The sequence below is a fragment of the Portunus trituberculatus genome, chromosome 39, assembly GCF_017591435.1.
Source record: "Portunus trituberculatus isolate SZX2019 chromosome 39, ASM1759143v1, whole genome shotgun sequence".
NCBI lineage: Eukaryota > Metazoa > Arthropoda > Malacostraca > Decapoda > Portunidae > Portunus > Portunus trituberculatus.
In genome coordinates, this window is record NC_059293.1 from 18306333 (window position 1) to 18332507 (window position 26175).

The following is a 26175-nucleotide window of genomic DNA, read 5'->3' on the forward strand; positions in this document are numbered from 1 at the left end:
TATATATATATATATATATATATATATATATATATATATATATATATATATATATATATATATATATATATATATATATATATATATATTACATCTCCTACAGTTATCAGCTAATTATGATTCTGTTTGTTTTCCTGGAAGAAGAAACTTAAAATGCAAAGAACTGTGATTGAGAAATAATGATATATGAGATAAGAAATGTAAGAGGTGTGAAGAAATAAAAATTTTGAGAAATTTCAAAAAAAAAAAAATATAATGCCTGAAGGAATGTATGACTATAGAGTTATTTAGTATATCTCAGATAATCAAATGTTTAAAGGAAAATTTTGTAATTGTCATATACATTGCATTTGACATAAACAGTCAACTGAATACTAATGAAAATGTTTCCATTCTAATAACCCATACGCTGTATTCATATTACACACACACACACACACACACACACACACACACACGAAAAGTTTCCAAGGACAAAATTTAATGTTCTATTTATGACTATAACGGCTTCTGTCTGTTGCACCCTAGGGACGGACACGTTCTGCCTTAACATACCACTCACTTATATATTCACGGTCGAGTTAGTGGAAGTGAGATGGAAGGCTGAAACTGCGGTGTAACTATAAAGGTTGGGAGTCACAGAGGGAGAGACAAGGAGCACAAACAACGGTGGGAGATTCGTACTACATGCAGCCAATCCTCGACTCTAAGGAAGGGGTGGATGGAGGAGTTAAGGAAAAAAAAAAGAAGGAAAAAGAAATGCAAATGAACAACTTAAAGAAAGGTGACCACAGGCACATACAAGTCCTAAGTGTGGTGCATGCGCGCTGGTCTAAGGCTCCGGTTTGACACACCCGGTAATGATAGAATAGACCTTAGCAGTATTCACGGCCGAGGTCTGTAAGTCGGTCATGAACAAGGCCCCACATGTGGTGTTGAGGAGGCGTGCTCCGGGCGAACCAGAATCATCCAGAAATTAATGATGGGTAATCGCAGGTTGCAGGAACTTGGGCCAGGCCTCCCGTCAGACCTTGGACCAGAACCAGATATCGAAACACTTGCGCCGCATCTCCGCTACTTTTCAGAAGGCTCTAGATGAAGTGGCACGGGTTTTTATGGATGATTATCTAATGGTTATAGTGACAGATTAACAAGAAGTATTATTAATAAGAAAAAAAAGACACACTTGAAAACCCAACTAATTATTTCTGTAGCCTTTGAACATAGTCTTGGAGAAAAAGCAAGGATTTTTTTTGAACGCGGATCTTTGACAGGCTCCAAAACATATACTCGTTATGTCGGAACACTGCCACTTACTGAGTGTGTAGGTGGAGGGGGCGCCGCGCCACACGACACGGCCACTCATGTCCCTGTTGACGTGACCGAACAACTGTTACCATGACAACGGATCGCTTGCCACAAAACGTCGTGCTTCAAGTTTCTCCCTACAGTAGTAAAGAAGTTTGATTTGTGAAGTGTTATGGACGCGTCGATAGCTAATGAAATACTAATACCCACTAATCATTCTTTTTGATAAATGTTTGAAGCCATATTAAATACCATGCTTAACCCCTTCAGTACCATGACGCGTTTCCATATTCTTCATCTTACTATTTGGTGATTTTATACAGCTTCAGAAATTCATGTGGGGAGTAAAATACATAAGACTGTTGCCATTAATCTTCTGACCTTCATACACTATTCCTAATGTCAATAAAATGGTCTTCTAATCGTACACAGATCTTAAGGTAAAAATGTGTTCCAGTACTAAAAAGATTAATACAATGTGTGGAATTATTAGCGAAATGGTAAGCAAACTGAACATGTACTAAGACGACGTCCTCGGAAAGGGAATAGGGTAGCAACTGTATATAGGCACGTTATACAACAGCATCAAGACCGTGGTTCATACATGTACTCACAATGAGGATTACAGCAAAGGGTACGGTGATGATAAATGATATAATATTCATGGGTGTGTAGTATCGAAGAGATGATCCGATACGGTAAGGTGTATCCCCCCCCCACCCACACACCAGACAAATGATGATGTTTGTCAGGTGAATCATTAACAGCCAAGGCCACGTGGCGGGAGACCCAAGGCTGCTGGCCACAATATTGACAAAGGTAATTTATAACGATTTAAGACTTCCCAAAATGTGATTAATAATGTAAGACAAATTGATGAATAATTACATAAAGGGAAAGAGAGAGAGAGAGAGAGAGAGAGAGAGAGAGAGAGAGAGAGAGAGAGAGAGAGAGATGATGTACTTCCAATCATCTCCAATGATGGAGATGATGTACTTCCGAGTAATGCTGGCAGACCGCTCAGCCCTCCTGCTGTGTGCCCTGTATCGCCCCCCGCGACAAGGGCCTGACTCACTCTTGTACCTGACTGAGACCTTAGACAACCTGATGATGGCACACAGCTGCAGCCACGTGCTGATTGTGGGGGATCTCAATCACCACCTGGAAAGAGACGCCTACGAGAATCTCCTGGAGGTGCAGGGTCTGACAGATCATGTCACCTTCCCCACACATGAACGAGGAGGGACATTAGACCCTGTCATCTCAGACTACCAGGAAGACAAGCTTCAGTGTCATCAGCTGGGGCTCGTGGGCAGCTCTGACCATCACGCTGTACTGACACAGCTGGAAGTGGGCGTGGCTCAGGACGAGGCCACCACCCGCACCATCTGGCTGTGGAACAAAGCAGACTGGGCTTCCCTGCGCCGCGACCTGACCCACACCCCATGGGCCACTTTGCTACAGGGAGGAGCAGAGAGTGAAGCACTTGCACTCACCTCTCACCTTCTCGCCCTCCAGAGACGCCACGTCCCACACAGGGAATACACCACCAGATCGACGGATCAGCCATGGTTTGGCTACCGTTGCCGTGTTGCTGCCGAGGCAAAGTATGCTGCCTGGCTCCGCTACAAGAGGAACCCGACTCGGCGCAACAAGGACCTGCACAGGGCTGCATGCAGGAGGATGGTGGTAACCAGCAAGTGGGCCTTAAAAAAGTGGGAGGAAAGCCTGCGCCGGAAACTGTGTGGCACTGGCGTAGGAAACAAAACTTGGTGGTCTCTTGTTAAGGACAAACAAGGAACTGGCCACCAAGAATCCATCCCTCCCTCAGCAAGCAGGACGGTACTGTCGCCACCAGCAGTAAGGAGAGGGCACAGTTGCTGGCTTCCTTGTTTGCTGGAAAAATGAAGGTCGGGAATCCACAGCAGCCACCGCCTCAGCTGGTCCAGCAATGTGAGAAGACTGTCACCATGGTGGAGGTGACGCATCAGCAGGTGAAGCGATTATTGCGGGGCTGGACACACAGAAAGCCACCGGCCCTGATGACATCAGCCCGCACCTGCTGAAGCGATGCTCCCAGGAACTGGCTGCCCCTCTCACCCAAGTCTTCACAACTTGTGTACGGGAAAACGTCTGGCCTTCAGTGTGGAAGGAGGCTCGAGTAGTTCCTGCACACAAAAAGCTCCAGGACGGACCCAAAAACTACAGACCCATATCCCTGTTGTCAGTGGTGGGTAAAGTGTTTGAGAGGGTCGTGGCAGAGGTGGTGTGTAGCCATCTCAAGGACAATGCCCTCCTCTCAGACCAACAGTTTGGGTTCAGACCTGGAAGGTCAACCTCCGACCTAATGATGCTTCTCACCAGGCATTGGCAGGACGCCCTCGACGACGGCAAGGACACTATAGTGGTTGCTTTGGACATAGCAGGAGCTTTTGATAAAGTATGGCACAACGGATTACTAGAAAAGCTTCGTGCTAAAGGCATCCAGGGTGGCTTGCTACGACTCTTGGGAAATTACCTGCAGGACAGAAGCCTCAAGGTGGTTGTCAACGGGCAAACATCTGAGTCCCTGCCTGTGGAGGCATCAGTGCCACAGGGTTCAATTCTTGGCCCACTCCTGTGGAATATCTACGTGGATGATCTTCTCCAGCTACTGCCAGGAGTCATGGCCTATGCTGATGACTGCACCCTCTCCTATACCTATCCACGCCAGGACAGTGGGCGGGCTGCTGAGGCCATCAATCAGCAGCTACGAGTGATAAAGGAGTGGGGTGCTCGCTGGCAAGTGACATTCGCGCCGGAGAAGACACAAGCAATGGTTGTCTCTCGGTCCCCAGCCGCCATGGCAGCAATGGCAGGAAAGTTGTCTTTGGCGCTGCTGCTCTCCCACTCCAAGATGACGTCAAGATACTTGGAGTGGAGGTGGATCGAGGGCTGAGGTTTGACAGGCATGTCAAAACCATTGCCAAGAAAGCCTCTCACAGGATCTCCGCTCTCAGAAGGATCGCCAGTTTCCTCGACAGGAAGGGAGACTGCTGCTGTACAAGGCACAGGTGCGGCCCCACCTTGAATACGCAGCTCTCTCCTGGATGTCCTGTGCCGCCACACACAGAAGGAGACTGGACAGCATCCAACGCCGCGCCATACGGCTAGTAGATGCTGCACTACCACCTCACCCAGAGCCTGAGCGTCCCCTTGATTCACTGGAACACCGCAGAGACGTGGCGGCGATCGTAGTGTTCCATAAGGCACAGGTGCAAAGAGTGCCACATCTGGCAGGGCTGCGTCATCCTCTAAGAGTCACCGCACGGAGCACGAGAACGGTGCTCAATGGTGGTGACGCCGTAGAGGTGCCGCGATCCCACGGGTGTCAGCATCAACGCACCTTCGCAGGACGCGTCTCCAGGATGTGGAACTTGTTCACGGCCGCGGTGCCTCACGTCCAGGAGATGAACACACAGTGTCAAACTGATGGCACATAAGTGGAGACAGACACTGCCAACTCCTCTGACACTCTTTGTGACGTGACACTCAGTGTAGTGCAGTGCGTGAATAGTGCTAGTGAAGTGAAACGAATAGTGCTCCATTTACATGCTGACCATCTTGTATATTATCTATTTTTAAGTCCTGTAAATATTGTAGAGAAATAGATTGTAGTACCCTTAGAATAGGTAGCACACGACAGTGCGCCTTTGGGTACATGTTCCTTTGTATTAAGTTTTGTTTAAAAAAAAAAAAAAAAAGAGAGAGAGAGAGAGAGAGAGAGAGAGAGAGAGAGAGAGAGAGAGAGAGAGATTACAAAAGTAGTTCATTGATTATAATAAAGCTATAACGGCCTCGCAAAAGAGACAAAGACAACAACAACAACAGCAACAACAACAACAACAACAACAACAACAACAACAACAACAACAACAACAACAACAGCAACAACAACAACTAGGTGACTGGTACACTTCACGCATAAAATAAAAAAGGCAAACACATATTTCACAAAAGAAACCATAATCTTTTAATATTCTTGTGGCTTTAGTACCAAGGCTGCCCAATACGAGGTTAAATAAGGACAGATTTCATCATACTTCTTCTTTGCGTCCCTTCGTCTTTTTGTATATTTATTCATTAACCAATATATTCATCGATCAACCTATTAATTTGCTCCCCTTTAGTTTCTCCTTGTCAAATCCTCTCTTGCATAAGGAGAAACAATACGTATACAGTTTTCAGCTCACACTCACCAGGCTGACGTCCGTGATATGCGAGGCGTGCAGCAGGTGGGTGAGGGTGCGCGGCGGCGTCTCCGTCAGGTACACATCCTGACCAGTCACCACCGCCTGCTTGTACGACAGTGAGTTGCCGGAGCGAACGATCACCGCCTCGTACAGCCTGAAGAAGAGGGAGGGCATGTCTAAGCAAGTTTCTATGTCGTAGGAATAGAGGAGGAGGAGGAGGAGGAGGAGGAGGAGGAGGAGCATTGTAGCTATGATGGCGCAGTATCTGTTTATGAAAATAAACCCGTACACTTTTCTTTCTCGTTTCTGAATTTCTTTTTGTATTCATGTTTTTTTTTTTTTTAAATTTCATACACAGTAAGAAAAAAAGACCTCTGAAATCAATGCGTATTTAGTACCGCACACATGCACGCACACATACTCGCACGAGAACACACACACACACACACACACACACACACACACACACACACACACACACACACACGTGATTTAAAGCGTATGAACAGGGAACAGTCACTGAATAACACCAAGAAACAGTTCATAATCAGAGTGCCACTTGTTCTTTATACGCAAGTACCCATTACTTCCCTCCCTCTCATTACTCCGTCGCCAGGTTTCATATATTTCCATCGCACTCCACCGCTCTGTACACGTTACATAATGCAAGGCCGCCAAACTTGATGCAGTGTCCTTTTAAACCACGCAAGCAATTTTGGGTGCCAGTCGAAAAGGAGAAGAAAAAAAAAAAGATCGATGTTGTGAGTGTCTCGTGTATTTTATAACGATATGACTTTTTTCTGTTTTGCCTTTCCTGAGTCTATTTTGAGACGAGATGCAGCAAGCGGTATCAAGGAAGTACAAGGGAAGTGTGGGAGTGTCGTGCGTGAGGGTACACTTCATAACAGGCAAGCACAGTGGGCAGGTTTATTAGCTACTGTGTTATTTTGCTGTGGCTCCATTCGTCTGGTACATTACTCACAGTTACCTTTGGCTGACTCACTGACTGACTGAACAACGAGAGCATACAGTGCCGTACATAAAGAAAGTCAGCATACTTTAATATATCAGTTAAAAGAAAGGCTAGAAAAAGATCGAAGCACTTGCAAGAGACAGTGACATTTGAAAGGCAGAAGCTAAAGTAGTGTGGGGTGTCCGGGCGTGGCTTCGTTGCTATAGGATCAGTGTTGTTTGTTGACATGTGGAGTAGCGTGTCACCTTGGGGGCTGGACGGGGCAGGGGAGGGGGAGGTGGACGGGGGTGGGGGTGAGGGCGTGGTTAAGTTGTGGAGTGTACGCAGTCTTCCTCTTCCTTCATGAACTGACCACTCCCTTGCTAATAATGGTCTCCGTGTCAGGCGATGAGTGTGAGTGAGTTTGGCGGGTATTGATTTATGGGGTGAAAACTGTGATGGTTAAATGAACAATGCCTCTCTGGTTTAGGTGCGTAAAAAGGAAGTGTGTGTGTGTGTGTTTGTGTGTGTGTGTGTGTGTGTGTGTGTGTGTGTGTGTGTGTGTGTGTGTGTGTGTGTGTGTGTGTTTACGCATTTGTTTCTCGTACATATGAATAACAAAAATAGAAATATACATACTTAAATAAACAAGAAAACAAATCCAAATGAACACAAAGAAATATTCCGTTACGTAAAAGACAAAGGTGCGTGTTTGCGTGATCCTTCAATATACTGATGCGCAAAATAAATAGAGGGGGTAAATGAATAAGTAGAAGCAGTAGTATCAACAAAAGAAGCTGAGAGACAAAGACACAACCACATTCGTACACACGTGATCAAGTTTGTATTGTAGCGAAGCAGAGGCAGTATTTAAACTCTACGGGATGGATAATGTTGATTTCAGTATCCTCTAGTTTAGTTTGTCAATCTGCCTGTACTCTTCCCTCCTTATGTTCTTCCCCCCTTTCAACTTGTTATATGTACGAATAAGTTTTCATCATAACGCATTCTTCACTTTCTAGACATGAGTATTAAGAAAGCCGAGGCTAAACTGAAAACATTGATCGAAATCATTTAGTATTTAGTGTTAAAGAGTGACGGTAATTATGACGGGTCTCTGTGTGCGTGTTTGTTTGTCTGTCTATCTGTATGTCTAACTATCTATCTCTCTCTCTCTCTCTGTATCTATCTCAGTTACTGCCCTTCTTAGACAGGTCTCTTTCCACATGATAGACAGCAAGACACAAGACGAAGAAGAAGAACAAGATGAAACAAAGAAAGGAGCCCCATGAACATCAGATTAGCGGAAATAAACAGCAGTCCAGCCGTGTCGTAGTGTCAGAGGGGACGAAACAATATCTTTACGCCGCGTGTAGGAAAATGACCGTCTTTCCCACCTGACGAAGATGAGGAATGTGGTATTGCGTTGCAGAGTTTAGGAAGCCAAGGACGAGGAAGAAAAGTCACCGCCACCATACATGTACTCCTAACCAAACTCAAGATCCTCCTCCAGCCACTCCTCAAGGTTTCCGTGAATAAAGAATGATCAAGTTTGGATTTTCAATTAGCAACATCCATTCAGACTGGCGGACAGCTCGCTTTGTTGTGGCTTCATTTTATAAACGATTTACGACTAAAGTTCACGGACCATTCATTTGATATCCCTTCTCTTCTTTTTTGCAGGCAATTATCTACTGACAAAACTAAAGTCTTTGTTTACTGGCAAGCGCAGACGAACACGGATGAGCGGGGACTCCATGAAAGGTCGCCAGATTCAGGTGGAGAAGCGTAGCATGATTAATTCCTGCTGGATGTGAGAACCTTCAGAGACCATGAGAGCGTGTAGCGGTATTGTTGCGAGAGAGAGAGAGAGAGAGAGAGAGAGAGAGAGAGAGAGAGAGAGAGAGAGAGAGAGAGAGAGAGAGAGAGAGAGAGAGAGAGAGAGAGAGAGAGAGAGAGAGAGAGAGAGAGAGAGAGAGAGAGAGAGAGAGAGAGAGAGAGAGAGAGAGAGAGAGAGAGAGAGAGAGAGAGAGAGAGAGAGAGAGAGAGAGAGAGAGAGAGAGAGAGAGAGAGAGAGAGAGAGAGAGAGAGGGGGTGCTAGGTAGGTATGGGTTACAGGCGGTACTCTGACCTTTCCTGTCCTCGAACTTGACCATGAAGTAGGGAATGTCGCGTATCTTTCATTGATGAGGTGTGTGGGGAAGGGAGCCGGGCCGAGAAGGCGGGGTGGGTGGGGTGTGGGGAGCATGAAATTTCCTTTGTGTGGTGATCTCCATGAAGACTCCATCCACACTGCGTCTCCCAGTACTACTACACGCAAAGCACATTACCATACCAGCATGCATTTAAAATTTCAGACCGTCTTTCTCACACACTATAGATTACAGCGATATATAGTCTTTTTTTTCACACTGCAGCTGTTTTTTTGACATGGTTAGTGTACGGTAGTGTGGTGCAGTGAGCTCAGACCACTAGGGAATGACTTACTGGTTTGTACCTCTTTTGTCATCGTTTTGTGTGTATGCAAGATTGGGTGTAGCTTTCCGTGGTAAGAAAAAAAGAAGAAGCGTAAATGCAGATCCTACAAAAATGCTGAATATTTTATAGTTTATTCATTTAAGTGGTGTCTATTCTTATATTTGTCTATTTTACTATATTTTTTCTATATTATTTGATTTACTTTCTCATTTGTATATTTCGTGTGTGTGTGTGTGTGTGTGTGTGTGTGTGTGTGTGTGTGTGTGTGAATGATGAGGATAAAAAGGAAGGTGAACACTATAACAGAAGACCGCAGTTATCAGCCCATGGTGGCGGAATAGCCGTGGTGTACCAGAGGCGGACAGCGCATGACTAGGGCTCATTAACGCTGGGGAGAAAAGGTCAGAAGTTGAGATTGAAGGGTAAGAAAGGGTGACGGGTGAAAGAGGAAGAATAGGCTCGTAATGGAAAGCTCTGTGACTTAAAGAGGTGAGATAGGATGCTTTTAATGTGATAAAGAAGAAATGAGGTTTGGAAAGGGTTATGAGATGTGAATACAGTTAAAACAAGTGAAGGAAAATTAAGTGGTCATGTTTTGTTTCTTCCATAAATAAATAGAAAAAAAAATCTATAAAAAGTTAAAATATGGAGAGGAGAAAGAAGTGGTGTCAAGGTTTTGCTTCTTTCACAAGTAAATAATTAATTGGAGAAAAAAGAGGGAAGAAAACGCGTAAGTATGAGAAGGAAACAACGCTGTCCATCACACACACACACACACACACACACACACACACACACACACACACACACACACACACACACACACACACACACACACACACACACACACACACACACACACACACACACACACACACACACACACACACACACACACTCAGCCGTCAAAAAATACAAGATGACACTTAGAAAAAGGTGAGTCGTGTTATTCCCATAGCCGAGGCAGGTGTTACGAGAATATTTTACGAGGTAGGCCACGGAAGACTATCTCTCCTCAGATCGATATGTACAAGGTGAAGGAAGGTCAAAGTCACCGCTGAGGTAATTGCCGGAGCGCTTGGTGGGGAGAGGAAGAGGGAAGGAGAAAGGAAGAGAAGGGAGGCCAGCTTGGTGCATGAGTGTGTAAGTAATGGTATTTAGTACTTCTTCCTGCTTCGTTGCTTTATGGCATCACAGCTATCATGGTCAAGAAGAACTAAACAAACACACACACACACACACACACACACACACACACACACACACACACACACACACACACACACACACACACACACGAGAGAGAGAGAGAGAGAGAGAGAGAGAGAGAGAGAGAGAGAGAGAGAGAGAGAGAGAGAGAGAGAGAGAGAGAGAGAGAGAGAGAGAGAGAGAGAGAGAGAGAGAGAGAGAGAGAGAGAGAGAGAGAGAGAGAGAGAGAGAGAGAGAGAGAGAGAGAGAGAGAGAGAGAGAGAGAGAGAGAGAGAGAGAGAGAGAGAGAGAGAGAGAGAGAGAGAGAGAGAGAGAGAGAGAGAGAGAGAGAGATGCAGAGAGAGGCTTTTAGTTCTCATTCTGCCACACATTAAAAACCTCAAGCATCAAGAGGATAAAACAGCAAACCATTAAGAATAATTTCGTTCGAGGAAAAGGGTCGCACGAGGAACCTATCGTAGTGGTCACGAGGTTCCAGGAAGTGACCGGCGGAATCATACACGAAGATAAAAAACCACAATCTGAAGAGTTTTCCTTTTAAATCTTTTCTCAACTTTTTAATGCGTCGGTGCGATCACAGGGGGTGCTGGGGCGGCTGGCGGAGGAGAAAGGATGGCGTGCCGACTCTGACAAGAAAGAAAGGGGCACGGGAGAAGCTAATGGGTTGTCTCCACACAGCGCCACAACCGCCTCTTATCCGCAGAGAAGGTACAAAGGAACAGCAGAACGTCAAGGTCACGCAGCCTGCCAAGTGTCCATTAGATGTGACTTCTCATGACAGACTGTGGTGGAGGACTGATGCGAATATCTATCCCTGGTTTGGCTGGGGAGGTGGGGGGGTGAGAGGCATGGGAGGGAAAAAATATAAAGATGAAGGCAAATGTACTGATAAAGACGGGCGTAATTTGAGATATATGTACTATAATCATGATGGAAGTAATGGGAGCAAAATATATAAAGACAAAGGCAAATGTACTGATGGAGACGGGCGTAACTTGACATATATTCTGTGTGTAATGGAAGCAATGAAAGCAAAAAAATACAAAGATAAAGGCAAATGTACTGATACAGACGGGAATAACTTAACACACATATACTGTAATTGTAATGGAAGTAATGGAAAGGAAAAATATAAAGACGAAGGCATGTCTAGTAATAGAGACAGGCATAACTTGACACATAATATACTGAAACTGCATTGGAAGTATAGACTGAATATAAAAATACTTGATCATAACACAACAAGTCTAGAGGAACAGACGCAGATTCAGATAATAATGTCTACTTGATAAGAAAACGAGAAATATTTGGTTTATGTAACGACTGTGGCTATATAGAGGAGGAGTGTGTAGGCGAGGCGTGCTGGACGTGGCTATTCTGGGCAGTGACAGCGGCAAGTGAAACTACGGGCGGTGGACGAGGCTGAGGGTGTTATTGATGAGAGCCGCACTAGCGAGAACGAGGCAAGGGAGGGAGGGAGGCAGGGAAGGAAGGGTGCGTGCCGCCGGAGTACCCTAGAGCCCTTTTCTCTCACCCACAACGCTCCTTCTTTCCTTCCTACCCCCTTGTTATTCACAATCTTCCACACCTGATCACTCTCCGTCCCTTTCTTTAGCTTGTCACGTCCTGTTTCATCTAATTACTCCTTATCTATTTTATCTGCCTTCACATTTCCATATCTTATCGCTCTACATCTTCTTACATTACCCTGTCACGTATTTTTTTTCAGGTTGTTCCTCATTTCTTCGCCTAGTTCATCCCTCGCCTGCTCTATTTCACGCCTCGCTTCCTGCCGTGGCATATACGTGACATGCGCCTCACGTCATGACCTGGCATATACAAACAGGTGCGTCACGCTTTGAGTAAGTGGGTCTGGTCCATCCAAAGAAGTGTGCCAGTCGACAACACTCACTCTATTATGAATGCGCCAGACAACACCCACTTCTCTCACCTGTTCGGGGAAGTACCGAGAAACAAAGAGGAAATACGGGAAAGTGTTGCTGTTTTTCCTATTTTTCTGTGGTTTGTTGAGTTAAATGATCATATACACATATACGCATAGCTCTATCAGATGTGCTAATGTCAACCTAAGGAAGAAATGCACAAAGTTATGAATAAAATGGATTGTTTCTGTAAGGTAAAAGACTAAATGTGGGGTACTTACCTCGGACACACACACACACACACACACACACACACACACACACACACACACACACACACACACACACACACACACACACACACACACACACACACACACACACACACACACACACACACACACACATACACACACACACAGGAAAGGACAGCCGTGGGTACAAAAATATAAACATACGGGCTCACACACACACACACACACACACACACACACACACACACACACACACACACACACACACACACACACACACACACACACACACACACACACACACACACACACACACACTAAGCAGATTAAAAATGAATACATAGACAACACAACATGAGCTTGACCCAAATCCTGTAGAGTACAAGATAAAACACAGCCAAGCAAACACAAACAAGGACAGGTGTGTGTGTGTGTGTGTGTGTGTGTGTGTGTGTGTGTGTGTGTGTGTGTGTGTGTGTGTGTGTGTGTGTGTGTGTGTGTGTGTGTGTGTGTTTGTAGGCCCAGGGTGTGGCTTGGGTGCCGTCGATAACCTAGATCAAGTAGTGGCAGTGAAGGGACTCGATGCTGTAGGAACCCATCAATTAGGGCTACAAAAGGCGTCTCCAGGGCTACATTGGAATTACCTTCCTGAATCAATCACGCTCTAATGTCCTCGATATGCCTACAGGTCCAGGGGCGTGTGTGGCTCGAGGGTACCTGTGACTCATTGAGCAGGACATGATTACGAGCACAGGTAAGGGTTGGGAGGCCAGGAAAGGTTTAAGAACGGTGGCAGGTAAGAGGAGGCGAGGGGTTCATTCCTTTTACCTTAATTACTAATATCCGGGTATATTTTCGGGGCCAGACTCTTACGTTGCCATGTTTTGTGATATATTAAGGCTGGCAGGGGAGTCAGACGAGTGGTTTTCCCTTCACTTCTTCGTATCCATTATCAAATAAGCTCCACAGATTACTTAAGATTTGCGATAATCTTTAGAGGCAAAAAATGACTGATACTCGTAGAAAACAAAGAGAGAGAGAGAGAGAGAGAGAGAGAGAGAGAGAGAGAGAGAGAGAGAGAGAGAGAGAGAGAGAGAGAGAAGAGCAATGCGGTAATCAAAAGTGGTCGCCCCTGAGGAAGGCTGGCGTGGACTGGACCGTGCCAAGCAGTCATCTCGCCACGACACAATGGCACGCATCTAATCCGTGTTGGGGAGACTCGTATTCAGAGACACTTTCCTCTCTCACCGTGACTGTTTTCAATGGTCACAGGGATGTTCAGCCGGGTACTCAAGGATATTTCTTCTTTTAGCCCCTTCAGTGCCATGACAGGTTTCCATATTGATTCTGCTTACTATGTGGTGACTTTATATATGTTCAAAAACTCATGTAAGGGATTAAGATAGTGAAGACTGTGGCCATTAATCGTATGACCTCCATAGACCCTTCCTAATATCAATAAAATGGTCTAATCGTATATAAATCTTAAGGTAAAAACGTATCCCAGTACTGAAGGGATTAATAATGTAGACAGCTTGTTGATATGTCAATAGAACCGTAAAAGCATCCTTAAAACAACTCACGTAACTTCAACTATACAGCCACGACTTTTTTCAAAGGCGACAGAGATGACTAACTGGGTTCTCAAGGGTATTTCTTCTTTTAAAAACATAGAAATCTTGTTAATATGTCACTGAAACCTTACACACATCTTGGAAAACCCGCGTACCTCAAACTTAAACCTTTGGAGAGTAGTGGAGGTGCTTACATAGGTGTTTCAGAGGAGATTAGTGTGAGAAGGATGGAGGAAGTTTGCATGGCAGTCACTATTCTTTTTATCAATCAATTTATACCTTTGCACCTGCAGCCTTCAGTGTTACTCTTGCAATACAATTATGCGCACGCTCTCTGGTAATGCATTTTAACACTTTGACTGCCGTGGTCCTGCTTTGTTACCATTCGCTGCACTGGAGGAAGATAGAAAAAGAAAAAAGGAGGAGGAAGGAGGAGGAGGAGGAGGAGGAGGAGGAGGAGGAGGAGGAGGAGGAGGAGGAGGAGGAGGAGGAGGAGGAGGAGGAGAAGAAGAAGAAGAAGAAGAAGAAGAAGAAGAAGAAGAAGAAGAAGAAGAAGAAGAAGAAGAAGAAGAAGAAGAAGAAGAAGAAGAAGAAGAAGAAGAAGAAGAAGAAGAAGAAGAAGAAGAAGAAGAAGAAGAAGAAGAAGAAGAAGAAGAAGAAGAAGAAGAAGAAGAAGAAGAAGAAGAAGAAGAAGAAGAAGAAGAAGAAGAAGAAGAAGAAGAAGAAGAAGAAGAAGAAGAAGAAGAAGAAGAAGAAGAAGAAGAAGAAGAAGAAGAAGAAGAAGAAGAAGAAGAAGAAGAAGAAGAAGAAGAAGAAGAAGAAGAAGAAGAAGAAGAAGAAGAAGAAGAAGAAGAAGAAGAAGAAGAAGAAGAAACAAGAGAAGCAGGAAAAAAAGAAGAAGAAGAAGAAAAAGAAGATAGCAGAAGAAGAAAAGAAGAAGAAGAAGAAGAAGAAGATGAAAAAAAAGAAAAAGAAGAAAAAGAAGACAATGTATCAATATCAGAAACACCAATATTTCTCTCGTCCTTGCCTCACATCATTACTTAATCACTACATAATTATAATCCTCGGCATGACACGCTCCAGCACAGACGCCGTTACTCTACAAACGCACCGAGACTAATAGCACCAAAAATTCTCTCGTTCCTTCCTCAAAACCCTTAACCCCTTCAGTACCATTACACATTTCCGTACTCACCCTGGTTACTATTTGATGATTTTATACAGCTTCACAAACTCACGTGGGGATTGAAATAGTGAAGACTCTGGCCATTAAACCTCTGACCTCCATAGACCCTTCATAATGTCAATACAATCGTCTAATCATACTTAAAACTATAGATGAAAATACGTCCCGGTGCCGAAGGGTTAATTTCTTTTACTATACACTATTTTTCAACACGGACGCCATCATTCTACCAAAGCATCAATATCAACATCATGCAAATTCTTGTAGTTCTCAACTTAAACCTTTATTTATTTACTATATTCCTCTATTTTTCACGGTAACACACGCTAGCACGGACGTCATTACTCTACAGGTTTTAGGACGAAGGGGCAGGTGACGGGGTGACTAGAGGGAAAAGGTGGGGAAGGAATAGACGACCTTGGAGGAACAGATCGAAGGTGGTGGTGGTTGGTGTGACGTAAACCTCACCAAGTCGCCATGAAAAAAACACCCGCCTCTCCAGCCTGAGTAAAAAATTGAGTCGGTCATGGAATGGGTATTTATAATGCAGATTTAACCTTAACATTCATTACCGGAGGATGGAGGATGTTATTTTTTGTTAGAGGCGGTGGTGGTGGTGGTATAGTTGTAGCAGTAACAGTAGTAATGGTAGTGGTAGCAGTAGTGGTAGTGGAAGTGGTTGTAGTGAGAGTTGTGGTAGAAGTGGTGGTGGTGGTGGTAGAAGTGGTAGTGGTAGTAGCAGTAGTAGTAGTAGTAAAAGTAGTATCAGACTTATCAGTAGTTTCAATGGCAGCAGAGATAATAGTTGTGATGAACTGAAAATCTCTCTCTCTCTCTCTCTCTCTCTCTCTCTCTCTCTCATATCATCTGTTTTTTCAATGCTATTCTTCTCTGTTCCTTAAAAGATGCCTTCTTGAATGTGACTCTGTATTAAATTTCTTTGGTGGACCGCAGTCGTCTGAAGGTCACGTTTACTGATTCATCAAGACATCTGGAGGCTGTCCGCGACTGCCAGACTTCCTGCTCCTCAAGGCTTAGCTGGACGTGCGTGAGCGAGATGTTTCATGCGTTGTTTATGCTTCATGGCTGGTGGAATGGTGCTCTCGTATTCGTATAGTTGTACGTATATGCAACAAGTTACTGACCGAAAGATAGTAAAAGAAATTTGTGCTAGTGGAGATGTGTGTACAAAAAGGGTACTTGATAAACGAAAATGAATGAAAATGCTCGTATACTGTATGGGTTTCTATACTTTCAAGTGTATCTAAGTTATTCTTCGGAAGTAAAACAAAAAACAAGGTACATAATATAGTGGATTTCTTGAGGTAGGCTGGCCAAGCTATCTTAAAAGGTTTACGTTATTGGTAAGAAAAAAATAAAATGAAAAATGATTAGTATTTTTAAACGCTGTGCTCTCTCACTGGACACACTTTCGAATGCCAGAGATGATAAGTCAGGTTTCTCTCACTGACGATGCTGTCACTATAATCATAAAAATATCCCTGCAAATCCCAAAATCCCTTCCAATACAGTTAGAAAATCCCTGAGACATGACGCAAAAAAACTGAGAATACGGTCTGTGGACTTAAAACGGGGATAAATGAAAGTCACGTCAATTAATTCTTAATGAGTTATAACCCCGACTGTTAACTCAAAAAGTATTCCATCAACGTCTCCATATGTTTCAGTACTGCTTCTCTACGCCGCGCAGTACTAAGAGGTAGGTGTCACTTTGAAGGGCGTATGAATGCTCCTTATAAACCCGGGCATCTTCAACTAGAGCCACGAATGTTTTCAAGGGCCAGAGATGTTTAGCCAGCTTCTCAAGAATTTTTTTTCCTTTTAACAATATAGGAATCTTGTTAATATGTCACTGAAACCGTGAACACTCATTTAAAAACCTGACCAACTCAAACTTAAGCCTTTGGAACGAAGTGGAGGTGCTTAGCAAAGTGTTTCAGAGGAGGAGGGCATATACGAATGCCCAATGAGACATTCATAGGCCAGACACGAAACCATAACGGAATTTATAGTATAGGCAATGCGCAACCTTGCAAGCAGAGTAGTAACTGTTGAAGAATGAGGGGTAAATTGACGATGGAGCTATATTTAGCTTTCACATACGGCGCTCTTCAGTTACTGCACAACTTGTCCAAGGAATTATGTATCCCGCTGTTTTTTCTTGTGTCACCTTTAGAGTGGCATCCATTTTTTTACTTATTTTCTATCATTGTTTTTCTATTGAGTGAAGGAGCCCGCCCAAGGATATAATTGAAAACAAAGTGAATTTTCTGCACTTACGAAATTCGAAAGGAAAAAAATTAAGCATATTTTCAATAATTCGAGAGCGTATTTCATGCAAACATTCTATAAAGAAGTGCTTTTAGTTTTTGCCTTTCGAGATAGAATTTCACTTCAAGTAAAGAGAAAGAGATAAATAAGTGAACATATAGATACATAAGTAAATAATACATATAAATGTATAAACGTGACAATAAAAATGTTTACTTTCAGTCTTTGAGGATGTTATTCCGCGTAAAGCTACGAAAATATCAACAAGTGTGGCACTCAGATTCCCACATTGCTCACTTTTAGCAGTTTTCTTTTCTTTCTTTCTTTATTTTTTTCTTTACTTACACCAACAATTCTATGATAATGGCGTTAGAATTACTTGCACCCCTTCAATACATTAATTATTCACGAAAACGGAGCTCTAAATAAAATAGCACCTTTTAGCTTCAGTATCTATTTTTTACCCGCGCAAACAAAGCTATAAACAAACCAAGGGTAAGACTTAAAAAAACATTCACTCGGTAATTGAAGACTTTATCCCATGCACGTAAATCTATAAAAACACCAACAAAATAACTTAAAAGAAAGTTTATTTTCGATATTTAAATACTTTTTACACACAAACAAAGAGACATTTAAGACATGAATTATAGTGTTCTCAAGACCTAATTCCATGCAAAAAAAAAAAAAAAAAAATCTATAAAAAGAGTGTGGTACTTGCAGCTGTTTAATTAAGTATTTAACATCATTTTGTATGTAAATAAACTCCCACAATTAATGGAAGCCGCTTTAACGCTTATTTTTACTAATCAAACTTTTAACCCACGCAAACAAATTAATACAAACAGTGTGGTAGTATTGGAGATATTTTTTCCATGTAAATAAACCCCAAAATTCATGAAAGTCACTGTATCGTCTGCTGTCTGTCTCTAGCGAGTCGCGGGGATCAATGGGGTTCCGGCGAGCCAGAAACACACTCGCACCCTCGCCTCGCCTCGCCTCGCCCGTGTCATCTGGGTCAGTCAGCGCCGAGGTGGGCCACTCACGGGAAATCAATCACGGTTCAACAAACTTTATATTCCCGCAAAGAAAACACCCGGTGGTAGTCACTCGATACTGGCACAAAGCGTCCTTAGTCTCTTTACTGACTGACTTACGACTTATTGAGTGAAAGTGAGTGGGTCAACTGCCACCTCGAGTCACTCCTGCCTATGCCATTTCTTGAAGCATAATTTCAGATGACGGTTAGTAGAGATTGATGTTTTACGTACAGGTAAATCTCTAATACCTGACTGTCACTTATCACTATCAGGAAGATGAAAAGGAGCAGGTGTCTTCCTATTGTTCCCTTCTGTCCTTGTTATAGCCTTTCTAGATGCTAGTTAATGATAATAGCTGATATTCTGCACGCAAGTAAATCGCTGATGACTGGCAGAGTATCACAGTCTATAGGAAGACGATTAATATTTCCTCAATATTTTTTTTAGCGGAGTTACTGAAGATAAGGTGATTTTTTTTCTTTTTTTGCTCTCGTACACAGGTTAGTCTGTCTCACCATATCAATCTTATCATGAGAAAGTGCAAAGGTTGACGGTCTCCTATTTATGCCATTGCCTAAAGTCACATTTGCGGTAGGCAGTTACTGAAAATAGATGATAATTTACCTTGTATACAGATAAGTTTGTCTCACCACATCAGTTTTACCAGGTGGCAGTGCACAGCTTTCACTATCCCATCTACGGCATTACCTGTCAGTATATTTCTAGATTACAGTTACTGGAGACAGGTGACTTCTTGCACACAAGTAAACTTATCACATCGCATCAATTTTACCTATCCTATGAAAAAAAGAAAGATAATTTGCATTTCAGATTTACAAGAAAAGGTTGCGGGTCTTCCCTGCTAGGAGAGGAGCTGGCGGGACATCGGGACATGGACGAGCAGCAGACGCATGATGTCCTAATGCCATTTACGAAAAGGTCGTGCATTAGATATAAATTTCACTTTAAAATGCAGTTATATACGTCGCAGTTCTAGGCGGGGATTTGCTACAAGCTCTGATGTTTATTTTGCCTTAAATAGACGTTATGATTTCTTAATATACCTGGATTCTGTGTGTGTGTGTGTGTGTGTGTGTGTGTGTGTGTGTGTGTGTGTGTGTGTGTGTGTGTGTGTGTGTGTGTGTGTGTGTGTGTGTGTGTGTGTGTGTGTGTGTGCACGCGAGTGACACCGTACAGAACTATACCCGTATGCCTTCCCCTCTCTCTCTCTCTCTAAGAAAAAAAAAAAAAAGAAGCAAGTGTCGTAGATTGCAAATTATACACACGAACTCTAAACATTCTTAGTAGACATTACAAATCAGGCATGCAAAATCTAAGCACTCATAATTGTTAACGCTTCTTATGTGTCTTACCTTATGTTGTTGTAGACAGTAGGATGAAAGTTCTTCTTCAGAAAGAACTCTAGCTTGCTGTTCTTTGCTTTCTCTCTGGCAGTCATCGTGGCGCTAGGTGAGGAGAGAGGGACCGGCAGGGGATAGAGCGGCACACGGGGACACTTTTTCTGCGACACAGCATCCTCACATCGCGGTGGATCGAGTGGCTGGCGAAATTGAATCCCAGCAGATGAGGAAAGCCACGGGAACCAGAAAGTACTTAGAAGAGCCCAAGTCCACCGCCAGCCTGCCAATAGCCATAGTCCACGCGGCAGCGGGGTGAGGGAGGAGCCGCGGGATTACCTCGCTTTCACTCAGCCGCTTAATCCTGCAAGATGGGAGCAAACCTCTATTTAACTCCAAGATGCATCGCCCATTACGACAGCTCGTGCACACATCCCAAAGAGAGCTGGAGGGGCGGGCGCTGAGGGGAGTGGTGATGTGTGGTGGCGAACAGATGACGAGGGAGGAATGCAGTTTGGTGTTACAAGGGATTACAAAGGATTCTAAACAGGAAGAAAGGATCATAACCCATATTCTTAAACACTTTGGGGTCTCGTGAGGATTATTTACAAAGGACAAAGAGATGGCTAGTCGATGCTTTCTCTTGGCATGAACATTACAATAACTTTCGAAAGAGCATATGAAAAACCTGAATATCTCTTGCTGGTTACCTATTTCCTTCATTCTTTGTAGCTTTTCTTGTTTATTCTTGAATGCCAAAACTTTAGAGAAAACCATTTACATATCTATTAGACTGATCTCACTACACTACACTATTAGAGAGAGAGAGAGAGAGAGAAAAAAAAAAAAAAAGGCAAACAAACAGCCGTGTAATGAGAAGAAAAAGTTAACACACATTACTCCTATATTGTCTGGGAGGAAGGAAAGAGTAATAATATAGTTGCCAGATGGATAAACGCGTGTCTTAGGTGTAGTAGTAATGGAAACTGGACGCAATGTTCCCAGAACCCACCGCAAGGTGGCACTACACGACGAAAGCTTTGATGGAACACAACAGAATAGTTTAGTACAGATTTGCCTGGTAATGATGCGGGACGTCTAATTATCTATGATGCAGTCACTCTGTCAAGGTTGTACCGCATGGAATACCTTGGAATGGCCTCAAAATTGAAGGAAACCATGAGAAATATACGGACCAGCATTGTTTTTGGCAAAAAAGTGGCATTTAATCGAAAAGGCATAAGAGCCGTGACGTCACAAGTGATCTTGATCTTGATCTTGATGTTACAGGCCAAATGTGGATATTTGAGTTATTTTGACGTATTTGTACATCATGAATAATGTTTGATGATGAATGGGCGAAGTATTAGTGACATGAACATCTAAAATAGTGAAAGACTTTTCAGAGTACGATACAACAAGAGGTGGTGAGTTACTGGGGACGAGGGAGTGTATGAGTGTCAGGAAGGGAGACCTGCTGTTTGGCGGAGTGGCGCGGAAACGGATCATCTAATTGTATCGCAGCCACACCTGCGCCGCTCATGCATCTAGAGCAAGGCTGGAAACCGGATCCACTACCGGGGGAGAGTGAAAAAAAGAAAAAAAGTTGGCGTTAATTTTTGTTATGCGGCGCTTTTAAGTTTTGTTTTATTGTTATTATTATTATTATTATTATTATTATTATTATTATTATTATTATTATTATTATTATTATTATTATTATTATTATTATGTAAAAGATTGGAATGCAAAGCATTCCAATCTTTTACATTGGTAAACTGCCGCTTCCCCCTGGACAATACATGCATCAGGTCTGGAATACTCTTTCAAAACTTGCTGTTGTGTATGGCAACTAAACCTTTGTCCGCCAACAAACAATACCATCCAAAAAGTACAGCCTAATTTCAAACTGCAAAAAATTTCCCCCTGCAGTTATTCAGTACTGTCATTATTGAGGAAAAGCAGTTAGCCATCCCTTATATTACTCAAGTATCAGGTTCATAACTCACTATGCGTCACGACCCCTACACATGTACATGTACGTCCCTTTATCTAGACGCAAAGCATGGCATCAATCCCTAGTTCCAAAAAACTCTGGATTGGTAGACAGTAATGGTAGACTATAGAAGATGTGGCGTTGGTGGTGGCGGTGGCGGTGGCGGTAGTAGTAGTGGTCTCGTGTGGCTGGCTGGGGTGGCGTGGCAGTACGTTACGGGTTTATGTCAAGGTAGATCTCTGGGTGACCTCCAGTGTGCTTATTATACCACAACCCTCACCTGCCTCACGCTCACATCTGTGGCTGACGGACCTCATATGGGTACACCAAGAAAAAGAGATTCAAGAGTAAAAGTCACAGTAGTGGTAGTGGTAGCAGTAGTAGTAGTAGTAGTAGTAGTAGTAGTAGTAGTAGTAGTAGTAGTAGTAGTAGTAGTAGTAGTAGTAGTAGTAGTGGTATAGTAGCGTAGAGGTAATGGTTGTAATGGACTGAAAAAAAAGAATCTCTCTCTCTCTCTCTCTCTCTCTCTCTCTCTCTCTCTCACTGTTGTTTACCTCCATGCTCTCTTCCCTCATGAGTCAATAATAGCGCAGCAAAGAGAGAGATCAATGGCCAGGCACGCAGAGACAATCACCGCTATCGATACACTACTTGCTATACCCGACAACATTGCCCAGCTCATACTTCCCACCATAACAAGGTCACAGCCACGCACGCCACGCTTCCGTCATCCCCACAAAACGAATTTCCTCCCTTTACTTTGTTCTGGTTCGCTTCCTTGCATGAATTTATTACCCTGAGCCTGATTATCTCTTGCTGGCTACCTAGTGCTTTCCTTCTCCATGATTTCTGTTTTCTTTCTCTTTTTTCTGAATGACAAGATCTCGTGCTCAGTAAAGTATATAAGCCGCGTTCTCCGAAATCTCCTCCATTGCGCTTCGTTCCTATAAATACTTCATCTGGTTTCTCTCATAACTTACGAGGTATTAAGTTGTGAAGTAATATAAAGTGGTCTCAATCATGTTCATTTTAAGTTCATGTATTATATTCGAAGCCTTAATGGAACCCTCCTAATTTACTTCTCCATTCCAGAGCTGGTGATTGGTGAAGGGTGAGGAAACATCATGTGGAATGTGAACGGTGAATGAATTAAGGCCTTCCATACACGCACAGTTCAACCTGACTGACAAAACCAGAGTGAACCAGTTTCTTTAGGTTAGTCTAAGCGTGAATGGGTTTATTTTGAACTGAAGGAAAGCCGGAAATGCGCTCTTATGAATATCCCGAAACAACAGAAACTCGACCAAATTCACAAGTCATTTTCGCAGATTACATTTACTTCAGGAGCAGCTTTAACAGTGAAAGTCTGTAATGATATACCAAGAAGCAGCAGGTCACCATTCCACAGAGCACGAGTCGTAGTAATAGGAGTCCCGATTGGATGTGAATTTCTTTGCATTTCTTTGGTTTCTATGTGCATGTGTGAAGTCTTTTTCTCACTAGTTTCTTTCTCTTTGTATTTCAGAATTCCAGTTTCTCTCTAGTTTCTGTTTACTATTCCGAGCAGGGGAAGTGCAGTACGGTGAAATCTCGCGTGCATAACAGCGGTGGCAAGCGTGCGTCTCGTGTGGGGCTCCACGTTCAGAGAAAGGATTCCTTCCACTGAAGAGAAGGAAGGTGGCGAGTTTTTATCTTGTTGCTTCACTGACCACACGTGAGGCTGAGCTGATGAAATTCTGTTGTGGTGTTTATCTAAAAATCCTTGACCTATCTGCAGGTGTTCCAGACAAGCCAAGGAAAGTCTTCCTCATAAAAAAAATAAAGTGACATCGCGAGGCTTCGGCATCACACGCGCTGAATAAACATTTACACCATGAAGGTCATGCCGTTTCATCTCTCCTAAAGTCCACGTCTTTAAAGAAAAAAAGTGTTCCAGCTTGAGTATTTATCCCATTATCACATCAATTTGTCACTCTTAAGTCAACCCTCATTACACTATTTTACCCTGCTATTAAAGACAAAATAACCTCAATATACATATCAGAAAAGAAACTTAGAAACCAAAGCCATTGTTGTTTGTGAGGAGGGATAAAGTGGTGTGAATAACGTTGGTAAGGAGCAGGAGGTACGACACTGTGACACGTCAGCATCACACAGACACGGTGAGCAAAATTTTACATCTCTGAAGGTCATAGCACTTTATTCTCCTTGAACTGCACGTTCCTCATAACATTTTTCAAGCTCGAGTATTTAACCCTTTGTTATCACACCAACTTGTCACTCTTCAGTCCGCCCTCACAGCAGGACGCTACGCCTTAAAACAGCTTCACGCATTGATTCTTACCACACTTGCACGTAAAGTTCTTGGAGAAAAAAAAACGAAAAAAACATCAACTTTCATCTAATTTCGTGCAATCTTCTTTTTTAACAACACGAGTCACGAGGGTTGTTGGAGGCGCTGTTGGTGCTGTTGCTGCTGGTGGTGGTCGTGGTTCTAGTAAATAGGGAACGTATTGCTATTCCTACTGTACTTAACTAACACGTAGCAAGTCCCGGGAACCATTAAAGTTACTAACGAGAGTAATTCTTCTTGCAAAATGGTTGCCTCTAATTTACGGCCGGGTGAAGGGAGTGGTCGGGAGAGGGGCGGAGAACGGAGGGTGAGGGAGGTGATGGTGATAGGTACACAAATGTAGAAAAAGGGTGAAAAATGAAGGTGAAAGAGAGAGAGCAGAGAGAGAGAGAGAGAGAGAGAGAGAGAGAGAGAGAGAGAGAGAGAGAGAGAGAGAGAGAGAGACGAAAGAAAATGGAATGGAAGGAAAGTGAGAAGGCAAGAAAGAATGTAAAGAGAGAGAGAGAGAGAGAGAGAGAGAGAGAGAGAGAGAGAGAGAGAGAGAGAGAGAGAGAGAGAGAGAGAGAGAGAGAGAGAGAGAGAGAGAGAGAGAGAGAGAGAGAAAGTGGACGAAGTGTAAACATGCGATGAAAATAAAATGAAATAAATAAAAAACAATGCAGAAACTTGAAGAAAATATTGATCTTATAGAATATCAATAATAATGCACACACACACACACACACACACACACACACACACACACACACACACACACACACACACACACACACAATAAGACACAATGACTCCCTCCCACACACACACTCACACACACTAAAAAAAAAAAAATGAAAAAAAATATCAACAAACCAACAAACATTACGTATTGAATAAAAATAGTAGGGAGGACTAAGGATAATTACAATGGCAGGTGTGCGCCATTAGTACCTTTTTTTTTTTTTTTTTACATTACAAGGGCACTGGCCAAGGGAAAACAAAGTGTTGGAAAAAAAAAATCCCGCTGGTTGCCAGGCCCTGTTAAGAGGAAAGTAGGAGAAAGAAAAACAAAAAATCTAAAAGGAGGGTCCAGTTAACGTAAGAGGTGTCTTGACACTCCTCTTTTGAAAGAGTTTAAGTCATAGGCAGGTGGAAATACAGACACAGGTAGAGAGTTCCAGAGTTTACCAGTGTAGGGAATGAAGGAGTGAAGATACTGGTTAACTCTTGCATTAGGAAGATGGACAGAATAGGGATGAGAAGAAGTAGAGAGTCTTGTGCAGCGAGGCCGCAGGAGGGGAAGGCATGCAGTTAGCAAGTTCAGAAGAGCAGACAGCATGAAAACAGCGGTAGAAGACAGATAAAGATGCAACATTGCGGCGGTGACTTAAAGAATCAAGACAGTCAGTTAGAGGAGAAGAGTTGATAAGACGAAAAGCTTTAGATTCCACCTTGTTTAGTAAAGCTGTGTGTGGATCCCCCAGACATGAGAGCCATACTCCATACACGGGCGGATAAGGCCCTGTACAGAGCAAGCAGCTGGGAGGAGAGAAAAATGGACGAAGACGCCACAGGACACCTAACTTCTTGGAAGCTGATTTAGCAAGAGTAGAGATGTGAAATTTCCAGTTTAGATTTTTAGTGAAGGATAGACCGAGTGTGTTTAATGTAGAGGAGAGGGAAGTTGAGTGTTATTGAAGAAGAGAGGATAGTTGTCTGGAAGGTTATGTCGAGTAGATAGTTGTAGAAATTGAGTTTTGAGGCATTGAACAAAACCAGGTTTTCTCTGCCCCAATCAGAAACAAGTGAAAGATCAGAAGTTAGGCGTCCTATAGCATCTCGCCTTGAGTCATTTAATTGTTGTTGGGTTGGGCGTCTGTTGAACGCTGTTGAATAATGCAAGGTGGTATCATCAGCATAGGAGTGGATAGGGCATTGAGTCAGATTTAGGAGATCATTGATGAATAATAGAAAGAGAGTGGGTGATAGGACAGAACCCTGTGGAACACCACTGTTGATAGTTTTAGGGAAGAACAGTGACCGTCTACTACAGCAGCAATAGAACGATCGGAAAGGAA

The 26175-nt window shown here is 43.2% G+C and overlaps 1 protein-coding gene across 1 annotated transcript in view; it reads right to left on the reverse strand.

Annotated features, from left to right (window-relative positions):
- The window catches only part of LOC123515756 (uncharacterized protein C12orf56-like), a 41978-nt gene that overhangs the window by 6127 nt on the left and 9676 nt on the right, over positions 1–26175 (reverse strand). Inside the window, 2 exon segments of the mRNA XM_045274612.1 lie at positions 5547–5694; positions 19785–20133. Coding sequence (XP_045130547.1) covers positions 5547–5694; positions 19785–19870 — 234 coding nt within the window. The 5' untranslated portion in view covers positions 19871–20133.